Below are 12,162 nucleotides of genomic sequence, written 5' to 3' on the forward strand. Positions count from 1 at the left end.
GACATGTCAAGTGTGTCATTTGTGTGTTTTGTGATCTTGATTTTTTCTACTAGATTTAGACAATACATAGATAAACAAAATAAATGTTAATCGCCGACATCTCTTGCTTTTTCTAGTGATGCTTTTGTTGTTATTGGTTATTTTGATGTGTCTTCTACATTGAATTCTGCTTGAACTTCAATTGGTAGTATATTGTTTGGTTGGAATGCGCATTTTGTTATATTTCTTAGTGGGACATTTCATTTGTTTGCATTTTCAATATGCATTTTGTTGCATTTGTTACTAGGCTAAAATCATTGGTGTTTTATCAGTGTTCTTAATCTAGGTTTCTTGGTGCATTTTTTTCATTTTTCTTGGTGTTTTATGAGTTCTTGTGTATTTTCTCAATCTTTTATTGCATGATGAATGTTGTGGCCTTGTTGTAGTGTTTAGGTGAAGTGTCTAGGACTTTAATCATATGATTTGGTGATTCATGTCCAATTTTGTTTAATCCTTTTAATATGATTTTTAATTACTAAGCATTTCTGTCAATTTATTCATATGTTTTGCCTACTTAACCTAAATTAGGGTTCATTGGGTACTGATGATGCATTAATTATTCATAAATATAATATATTTTTATCGCATAAATGCATCATTTATAGGTTTAGAACCCACACTTAGATGCATTTAGATGTCATTGAGCTACGGTTCAAATTTCATTCAAATTGAACTTAAAACAAGAGAGATATCACATTTTCAGTGAAACGGGTCAGACCTCAGAGCGAAGCGGGTCAAAACGGATCCAAACGACCATTTGGGTCTTGGATTCGGGCCAAAATGTGCCCAATCCAACCCATATCAGACCCAAACCCGTTCTTAAAAAAATATTCATAGAAAACCTCTTCAGAAAAGGCGCCTAGCATTTCTTTCTATTTTAATCCTTTTTTGGGAAATAACCAAAAATTGGGTCTTTGCTTTTAAAATCAAGTTTTGAAACTGTAATCGTTGGTTTTTCCTAGGGTTTTGTGCCACTTGAGGCCTGATTCTCAATCCTCCATCGTCTCTCCCAGCCACCACGCCCCATTCTCTGTTCGTCTTGAGTTTTTGCATGGAAATCGCATGCACTTCCTTCTAATCGCCCGTCTTCCTCTCCATTTTCATTCTTTCTTTCATGTCTTCCATTTCTTCTCATCCGTGCAGCTAACCGATGCCCCTTTTCTATGTTTTGCAGATGTAGCAGAGGAGGAAGGCGTCATCCATGGCTAGAGTGTCGTCTACTCCTCCATGGAAGACCGACCCCACCTCCCCGATTCTCTCCTCCACCCGATTTTGAATCGGTTCCTCTTTCGTTTTCAGCGCACTTCAACCCTACTCACCACGACAAGGTGCAACAATGAGAGCATGGCAGCAACACCATTGAAGGCCTCTGGACGCAAAAACCTTCGCTTAATCTACTCACCCTCTATCTCCCCATTCGTCGAACAACCCCAAGGTGCGGTTGTCTTCTTTTCCCCTTTTCTTTTAGCAAAAAACCCCAAATCGTGTGTGGTTTAATTTTCTAATTTCTGTAATTTCTATACATTTTTCCTGTTTGTGCAACCATAGTATAGATGTTTTGTGCTTAAACCAGCATGGTAGATTGAGTCTAGGCTGTATTGTTTTGTGTGTGTTTTTTAGTTGTGCAATACTTTAATTATCGATTTTCAATTTATGCCTAAACCGGCTAGATTGACTCTAGCCGATGGATGTGTTTTTGTTTTAGGATGTTAACTTAGCTACATTGTATAATTAGTTCATGTGATAATTAGGTAGATTGTAAGTTTAATGCTATAGCTACGTAGTCCCTTTCTTTTAGATTGTATTTCAGGTTGAGGTGTTTGATAGTCCACACAGTTTAGGCATTTTTCATGAAATAAATATGTTATCAGTTTTCTAGTTTTCTGCATACATAGCACAATTGGTTATTTCCTGTTCAACAGTATAGCCTAGTGTATTTTATCTGCTAATGTGTGAGTTAAACCTGTATTAGATTATGTTAATCTGGTAAATTAGGTTTATATGTTAGTTTACTTTGTGTGTTAGCCTTAATTAGGGTTATTTCTATGATTGATTGAAGTGGATGCTTTGTAGTAGATGGGTGGACGACATACTCTGTTTTGGTAGCATTACTATAGCAGTTGTATTATTGGTTAGTGCATTGATTCATCCCTAGATTAGGTTTACTGATTCGTTAGATGGTGTGCTAGTTCTAATTAGTCTTATGTCCATGTCAATAAATGCTAGATTAACTTTAGTATGCATTTGGTTTTGGAAGTATGTTTATCTCACTCGATTTAGGAAAGTTTGAATTAATATATAGTTTGTTAAGGGTTGTTAATTTCTGTGTTAGTAGTGTCTTAATACTCAGTTCTTGACTGCAGTAATGTAACTTAGGTGACATTAGGATTGTGTTGCGGTGTTTTAATTGAGTAATTAGTTTGGTTCTATTCTAGCATTAGTCGTGTATGATAATTTGGTTTTTGTTTCATAAGGTTTAATGTAATGTTTAACATAGTTAGTTCATTTACTGATATTTAGTTTTATTTAATGTCATTAGGTAGGTAGAAGTCTGCTTTGCATATGTATTAATTAGACAAGTGCAAACATTACATTCATTCAAGTGAATAGTGTATTGAAGTAGAAACCTGAATTTTGCATGGATTTTCGCTCGTTACCTTATGTGCAATATTCTGAGTTTTCTCAAAATTACTATTCTATGATATTCATTAGTGTGTTAACTGTGTACAAACCAAAAATCAACTCATTTCGAGTTGATTTGGTTTGATGTTTAAGTGTTTTCCAAAATTAGGTTTTTCGCGATTTTAGATTTCGGGTCAAACGATTCTAGAATTTTCATCAAACTTGAAACGCTTGTATCCGGAGTTTTCGAATGAGTTTTTCAATTCCGTAAAATTTGATAGACTCTTGAATCTGTCAGAAAGAGAATAATATAAAAATCTTTTAAATCAGATTTTGTTTGCCTCTTCAAATTCCCTGTTTGCAAAAACCTATTAGTATCCATTTTGCACTACAATAAGGGTAAAACAATCATTTACTTACTTAGTTGATTTTCGATAGTTTTTCATGTTTTCTAGCATGTAGTTAATATACTAATAGTAGTTAGACTAGTTAGAATTAATATGATTAGTTAGTCTAGTTGATTTTTCATTTTCCTTCATTTCTAGTTTATTGTAATTTAGTTTAGTAATTAGTTCAGAATTAGGGTTAGTCTAATTTTTAGAATTACTTCTGGAATTGTTGCTAACTTTTGATTTTCCTTTGTTTAGGTTGATAAGTTAGAAACATATCAACAGGTGTATTTGGAATGCGAGTGTAGATGCACGTGTGGCGAAAAGACAAATTTACCCCTAACGATCTGAAAAAGACTTAGCAATCCATTTCAGTTCATTTTCATTTTTAGATTGTCATTCAATTAGAATTGTAATGTTAACGTAGTTGTAAACATTTGTGATATTAATAAATTGAAGTTTTAGATTTAATTTGAATGTATCCCGTTCCTTATGGATTCGACCCGTACTTGCCATATTCATGGAAAGTCAGTTTTATTATTACTTGATTGGTGATTTTCCAAAACGCTTTCAACGATAAAAATAACACTTACAAAAACATCCATAAGGTACCTTTGATTGTATGATGAATCCGCAAGCTTATTCTATTCAACTTATTCACAAAGTTAGCACAAATCGCTTATTGGCTTCTATAACTCTATAAATTTATTTCAGATGCCTACTTGTCCTTAATTCTTAATTTATGTATTAGGCTATAGCCAACGAGAATAATCAAGAACTAGTGCCTGTGAAAAAGGCACATTGAGATGACTGCACACACAAAGCTTTCGTTGAAATCTGTCTAAAAAAGGTTAAAAAAAGCAATAGACAAGAAACACACTTGACTAAGGAAGCTTGGGTGATTGCGAAGAAAAATTTTTCTCAATCAACTCGCTTTGCTTACACATCCAAGCAGTTAAAGAACCATTAAGATAATGTAAAAAATGTTTGAAAAGCGTGAACATACCTTGCTAAATAAACTAGTTTGGGTTGGGACCATATTCGACATACATACAGTGCATTAGTTGAATTTTGGGTTGAGTTTGCAAAGGTATGCTTGAAACATTTTTGTTTTTGTATGGACAAAAATTCTTGAATTTGGGGCTGATTTGTTATATATACATGTTTTATGTTTTGTACAAGTTTAAAAATGGCGATAAATTTAGGTTGAGAAGACTTAAGTTTACTAATGAATATGATATTCTCTTTACGGGGGACCACTTCTATGAGTAAATATATCTTGACCCCATTCAAAGTTTTTTGTCCAAGAGTTGAGGTTTCTACTACTGAAAGCAATATTTGTGCAAGCATATGATTAAATGAGCTTGAGGAGGAGGAAGACGCCTACTCCCACTATTAGTGTACTACCTACACGATGTCGTAAGAAATCCGTAGAGGTATCAAATTTAGATGATGCTGACAACAACACACATCGTAGGAGAAAGTCTAATACAAATCAGATGATTGACATCCAAAATAAAATGTATGAGACACTTATTGATAGACGAAGTAATGCAAAGTTCAGTTTTATAGGTCAAGCAATCAAGCTTCCAGAGAATATGGTGGGTTTGAAGAGACACAATACTTTTCACGTATTTAGCTATAGACTCCTTAATAACAATGAGAAAGCCGAAGTATTCCTAACACTTTAAAGTGATGAAAGTAGGCTTGTATGGTATACTTTTATGGTTTGTGTTTATTATAACTTTTACTCCTTGATATTTTGACACTTTGATACTTTAATTTGTGGCTCTTTAGAATCATTGATTTATGAACATGTAATAGCTTTGATACTTTTACGGCATGTTATTATAGAGTGGTTTGTGTATGTTTAGCCATGTAGTTGTAAGAACATTGATATTTGTCTTTTGTGTGCTCGTGATCAAATAAATATGTTCATTGAGTATTCATTCTTAAGTGTTATTATTTTAAGTCATGGAAACTCATTGATGATCAAACAAATGAATGTATAACCACCTTTTGTTGAAATTGCATTTGTGGTTTTCTCCGTCTTTGTTGTCTTATTAAAATGTTCAAGCAATGACAGGTTGGTTTATAACTTTGCAATGTTTTTATTAATTCGATTAGTTAGTCGGTTGGATATGCAGTTTCACAGCCACTTAAGTTTTATTATGTGCAATTCCAGAATGATTGACTATAGTTTCACTTATTGGAATATTGATAACAATGTTTCCTTACTCATTGTTTATGTACATCTGAGGCTGCATCTCAGAGTTGTGCTGCAATATAGCAGTGAGTGTCATAGCCTACAAGAGCTATCATTGATGAAAGACAAGTGGAGTATTTGTTCTTCAGGTACAAGGACCTAATTTTTTTGAAACGTATGGATTGAAATGATTATTAGAGAAATTTGATGGAACTGAATGGTGACATAAAAATCTTAGATGATGTATCACTAGGCAAAAAAATTATAACTTTTTATGGCTTCTCCGTTTTTTTAATAAATATAATTTTTATGGTTTCCGATTTTTCTGTTCTGCAGCCCACCAACACCCAGGTTGGGCTGGGTGGGTTTAATCTATACCCGACCCACATCCGACCAATTTTAAGTCAGGTTCGGGGTAGGATTCGGTTGGCCCGACCCATGACCAGACCCGACACACTTTGAGTTAGGTTCAGGTTGGGTTGGGTGGGTTTAAACTATACCCGAGCCAAACTTGACCTACCTCGAGTTGGGTTCAGGTTGGCCCGACCCATGACCAGACTTACTTTGAGTTGGGTTCAAGTTGAGATAGGTGAGTTTAACTTATACCCGACCCAAACCCGACTCACTTTAGAACCCCAAGGGTAAGTGGTAAGTTACTAAGTTAGTTCTTTACTACAAAAGCAGTGTTTTATAAAGCTTTCTTACTACACACACCAAAGTTCAGAGCGAGAGAGAGAGATGGGTCGGGTGGTCAGGGCGCAGAGGAAGGGAGCGGGGTCGGTTTTCCGGTCGCACACGCACCACCGGAAGGGTCCGGCGAAGCTCCGGTCGCTGGAATTCGGAGAGCGGAACGGCGAGTTCGTCTACTGCGGTAAGAAGGCTACCCTCTCCGTCGGCAACGTCCCCCCCCTCCGCTCCATCCCCGAGGGTGCAGTCGTCTGCAACGTCGAGCACCACGTCGGCGACCGCGGCGTCTTAGCCCTCTCCTCAGGAGACCACGCCATCGTCATCAGCCAGAACCCCGAAAATGACACCTCCAGGTTCCTCGCCTACTCCCTCTCTCTCTCTAGTTTTCTTCGCGAAATTAGTTTTTTTTGTTTGATATCTTCTACTGATTTCTTGTTGCTTTTGAGGTCTGATGCTTTTGCCTTGATTAGTGTGGCGGAACAAAATTCCAGTTTTTTTCTTGCGTTTTCTTATTTTATTAGTGCTTGTTGTGGTTCTGATCCAGGGTTTTGCATAGCGTTGATGAATGTTGGGTTTTGATTAGTTAGGTCGTTGATTTGATTCTTCTTGTACATACCGTTTACTGACAACAATTTCTAGGATTTTGCGTAATCCTCGGGAAAGTGTTCCGAAGGGATTTTGTTTAAAAAAGATAAATTAAGTCCTGTAATTTGGCCTGATTTTTAGGATTTTTGTCGAGTTTTTCTAAGGATTTTTGTGTTATGTTGGGATAATTTAGGGTTTTGATGTTATTTTAACGGTTGAAATTTAGGGGTCCTGATTGGTGCATATAGTGTGTATGATCTTTTTTTTTGTTTATTTATGAATTTACGTATTCTTTTGGTAATGATAGTGGTTACCTTGCATATGCTATCAAAAAAGGTTGTAAGGTCTGCATCTAATAACACCTGATCAAAGTTCTCACATGTAATCTGATCCTTTTTTTGCATTACCGACTCTACATCGTTCTGTTTCATCTTCCCATCCAGGAATTCAGCCTGGGCTTGTGGCAATTCAGCAGAGTTTTCTGTGGTTTTCTCTTCAGCATCCTTTGGGTGTTCAGCTAATTCTTCTTCCCTCACTTCCTCTTTTTCTTTTTCATTTTCTTTTTCGCCATCCTTCAATCCAGCTACTTCTTGTTCATGCATCAGATCTTAGAGTTGTGGTGACATGAAACTCTCTTCCATGAATTCAGCATTTGGATTTTCTTTATGTTCGTGAAAAGTCTCATGTGTGACACCCTCTTATTTGGCTTATTTTCTTGAACAGATCACATGATAATTCTCCAAGTCTTCCTTCAAGCGAAGTTTATCATCATAGAGCAGCGATATAATTCTTCATATCCCAAATCTAAAATGCCACATAGAGACCAATGAATTTTCTTTAATGTCTCCTTGAGCTGATTTAGGCTGTCAATAATCTCAAGGTATTTTCTCTAGCTAATCGCTTCTCGATCTCAACATAGAGTTGTTCAATCTTCTTAATTATTTTATTCATCTCAGTCAAGGGTGGATTCCTCTTACATCCATTAATCACAAGCAACATACACATCAGTTTTATGAGTGAAAAATCAAACTAAACTCATCACTCTTCATGGCTGCCATCTAACAGGAATTTCACTTCACACAGTCAAGGCAATTTCTGCAGCTTTACTGGAACTTGTATAGGCCAATTGAGTCCTGATAGGTTCAGGTCAAAGCTGAGTTTGGTCTTCAAGTAGGGTGTATGATAGGTCTATGGTCAAAATTTGGGGTCAAATGGAAGGGTCTAAGTTGGGCTAACAGGGTTCACAATGGTAACAGGTCAGGTTTCATTGTTTCAGGAAGTACACAGTCAAGTAGAAACAGGTTGCACCACAGATTTTTTTTATCTCCCCGCACAGATGTTCAAAAATTCTAAAAATTGGAGGGTCAAAAGTAGACACGTGCAAGAAGCTACAGTAAAATTTTGAGAGACAAACTCCAAGTATGTTGGGATTTATGAATTTTTTTAATCCGACTGTTTTTTCTGGGTCTGGACAGGTTCAGAGAGTTGGTAAAACAAGTTTCACCATGGAATTTTTATCTGAGAGCACGATTGTCTAAAAATTCTGAAAATTGGACAGTATCTTGACACGTGGATGTAGCTGCAGTAAAAATTTTAGGGTCAGATTCCAAGGGGTTTGGGAGATACAAATTTTTGAAGTTGAACAATTTTCTGTGTCTGGTTTGGCCTGGCCTGAACAGAATTGGCACCTCTCCAAGATAAAGAACTTGGTCTATCTATCTCCAAACAGAATCCAATCACAAAAACTTGACCTCAAACACTTCTCGACACTTCAAAATACACCCAAAAATAACAAGAAACGAGAACAACAGCAGGAAAATCACCCAAACTTCAGATCTTATGCTAACAAGATCAAGATCTTGAGAACTCCAACGCGGGTTTGATAAGACCATGTTAATTCAATCAAGATTCAACCCAAATCTCACTCCAGCATCAAACACCCATGAATCACACTTCAATCAACATGTAATGATGTAAACTTTTACATATATGACGCCCAAAATTAAATTCCAGCAAGAATGCAGCAATCTTCCAAGAAATTCGCCCAAGCTATGCTTCTACTACAAAGGTGGCCATGCAACACATAGAGAGAATGAAGATTCGACCCAAGAACGTGGGGAATCTGATTTCACTCAAGAAGTCACTCCAAAACTCATATCATCCACTGAATTTTATCATTTGTAAGACCCAAAGCAAGATGAATGCCAGATTTCAAGAAATTTCCAAAGAATTGATCCACTTGTCCAATGCATGGAACTCGATAGTGGAGAGGATCTCACGCTAGAGTTCTACAAGTTTGGATTCTTTCCTTCAAGGGTCTTCTCCAGATGAGAGATAGGACTGTAACTCAGCTATATTCAGATCCTTCTCTAGTAGATCCACGTGTTTGAAGGTCTGCTACAGGTTCTTGGCTTCTTGATTATGGAAGTCCTCCAAATCTTCAACCATGTGAGCTCCTCTAGCCGAGTAGAGCTCTTTGGTGGTTCTTGATGGTGAATGCTTAAATTCAACAGCTAGGATCTTGCTGCTCTGATACCAAATGTTTTATTCACTCAAGAATGCAATGGAGGTGTAGGTAGCATAAGGGAAATGGGGAAGAAGATGTGCTGAGTGTTTGGAAAACAAGGAAAAAGGAGTAGGGGGGTTGGCTAGCTTGGAGAGAGAGAGAGATGGGCTGAATTGGCTTGGTAGGGGTGAGAGCTTAGGGAGGTTAGGGATGGTTAGAAATGGATAAGCGGAATCTTAAGTGGTTAGGCCCTTAAGGTGCTAACTACCTAAGCCTAAGCCTTTAGAGTAGGGCACCCTAACCAAGAGATTCACAAGGAATCTCTCTCAATTTGCATTAAGCAATCTCAAGTAGAACATGAGATAATGAACCAAAGGCTTGGGCTGGACCTTATATAGGCCACGGCCCTCCTAACTACCCCCATTACAAGAAGTAGTTACATTTGCCATCCCAGCCCCAAGTGACTACAAATATACCAAATACAAGTAGAATTTACATGACATGACATGCCACCCCCTTGTAGAACCCAAGTAGGCTAGCCTGCTATTGAAAGTGCATATATCACCCTTATTTGGCCGATAATGATGGCTGAAAAAGTGCATGTAACAATAAAAGACCATTGAAAGATCAATTTAGGAGAAGAGAAATGAGCTAATGAGATAAGAATGGTTAAGAACAAACAGAACAAGAAGTCATGGATAACCATGCTCTGATACACAGCCATGAAGGAAAACTCAGATATAGAACAAAAGAATGGAAACAGGCTCTGGTGCATATGACAAATACATGCATAGTTACACTCTCTCACATTTTTTTATAATTATATTAATAAATACATACATACTTACATACATTATATGTATTATTTATTTATATATTTATATTTATTATTTTTTATACACATACACACACATCCTTATGGAATTTGGTGTGTTGACACTCTCAAGGGCATACAGAAGTTTATAAAATGGAGCTGATAACTTTTTTCTTTTTATCAGATGGCTATCTTCTGCTGAATTATCCCTCCCTCTCTCCCTCTCTTTTTTTCCTGGTTGTTTATTTCTAACACATCAAAATGTATGCACAAACTATTTAAGAGACAATTGTATGTTTGTTATCAAAAGAAGAAAGCCTCAGGTTATAATTATCAGTTCAGCTCTATAACAATAAAACTACATAGTAACAATATTTTATTATAGAGCATCCACAAGCAAACTGCAAAACAAAGTACAAAGAATGCATGAAAGGAACACATCACCAATATTCAAAAGTGTACATAATGCAATAAGAATATATAAAACAATCTACAGGAGAAAAAAATGACAGGAAAAAAGAGAAGCAAAGAAAAGGAAAGGCCAAATTAGAAGGGCACCTCTTCAATGTTGATCTATTGCTTGAACCCAATTTAGTTAATAACTTTTCATACACCGAAGACTCCATGAAACCAGCCATCTCCAGTAAGCCTCTGTCAACCGGACACTGAGGACTTCATGAAACCAACTATCTCCAGTAAGCCTCTGTCAACCAATCCTTCAAAGAAATTTTACATGCACAAAAGCCAAAAACATAAGATCAATTCAGTCATAATTTAGATTTGACAAAAAGATTACCATAACTACACATGTTTCTGAAACAAAACAAGTGGCATTACCAAAATTTAGCCTCTCATCAACACCATAAGCCCACTCTCAGAATCATGCAAAAATAGAGATCCAATTATATTCTTCTCCTTGTTCCCAATAAAATAGAATATTTAGGGCTCAAAGAGGGGGCCAGTTGACATCTGCATGCAAATTTTCATGTATCAAATACTTTGATATCAAAATTTCCTTAGTGTCAATTTAAACAATACTTGAGCAAAACAAAATGGGAAATTGTTGAAAAAAAATTCAATTCTTTGTCCATATTCTAAAACTAAACCAACAACATATATTTGTCAAATAGAAGACTACCACTCATGCCCTCTTTCTCACCATTAGTTTTGTCTAGTTTAAGAATGCCACCAATCAATCCAGAAATTGAAAGTTGGTTCTGAGAGTTTTGCAGACACAATAATTAAAATAAGTAATTGATCAAACAACGAATTCATGCCCAATCAAGAAACTCAGACTACCAAAACTAAACCAATGATTTCACAAATCCAAAAGGAAATCCAATTATTTCACATAAACCAGTTAAAATAACGTCCAAACTAGAAGTCAAGGGGATCACACAAATTTTCCTCAAACATAAAAGAAATATAATAAAAAAATGCAAAATCGAAATAATAAACTCATACATAGGGAAGAAAATAAAAGAAAAAAGAAAAAAGAAAATCAGCCAACAACATTCAAGTTGAAAACCATGTGGTGCCTCATTTCTTTATGGCAATCCCGTTTTGCTCTAAACAAATAAGGATAGGAACTAATATCATGAAATAGTTTGCAAGCTCGTAAGTGATAGTTGGGTAGTTTTTGATAAACTAAATGGTCTGGGGCTCCTTGTCAGCATTGAAGTGATGAGTGATAGGACAGTTTTTTCACACAATTTGGAAACTCACAATCTTGAACACCAACAGTTGTACTTTCATGCATTGCAATGTAAAGAAGAAAATGATCCAGTTATTGATTATCTTTATGAAACTTGACAGTAGGAAATCAATCTTTATAGACTTATCGATGCAACATCCTCAATCTTTATAACTGGAAAACATAAACTCTAGAAAAAGGAAAAAGGAAGAAAAAACAGGAAGAAGAAAAAAATAAGGAAAAAACAGGAAAAAGAAGAAAAAGAGAAAAAATAAATTATATATATATATATATATATATATATATATATATATATATATATATATATATATATATATATATATATGCACCACGGCCCTAGTGTGGTGTTATTTTTTATTGATGAGGAATAGCAATTGTAGATTGGTAATTTGATTTATTGCATGAATTTATGCATGATGAATTGATGATATGATAATTGTTTTTATTTCATTAGTGTTAACTTAAAACTGTTAAAAATTATATGTATAGTGTATACCTCCCCACACCCCTGCACCCAAGTTTTTTTAAAGTGCCGCATCGCCATATCCTCATCCGAACCCACACCTGCACCTATGTGACATAGCCGTTTTGTGAGATTTG

General features: G+C 35.8%; 1 protein-coding gene across 1 annotated transcript in view; it reads left to right on the top strand.

Annotated features, from left to right (window-relative positions):
- The first annotated feature begins 5,970 nt into the window (after positions 1-5,970).
- The window catches only part of NOF1 (U3 small nucleolar RNA-associated protein), a 61,290-nt gene continuing 55,098 nt past the window's right edge, over positions 5,971-12,162 (top strand). The window contains exon 1 of the mRNA XM_090013503.1: positions 5,971-6,296. Within this exon, the coding sequence (XP_089869629.1) occupies positions 5,995-6,296 (302 nt within the window). The 5' untranslated portion in view covers positions 5,971-5,994. The remainder of the gene's footprint in view (positions 6,297-12,162) is intronic.

Source organism: Nuphar pumila, chromosome 7, assembly GCF_984573655.1.
Source record: "Nuphar pumila chromosome 7, dmNupPumi1.hap1.1, whole genome shotgun sequence".
Taxonomy (NCBI): domain Eukaryota; kingdom Viridiplantae; phylum Streptophyta; class Magnoliopsida; order Nymphaeales; family Nymphaeaceae; genus Nuphar; species Nuphar pumila.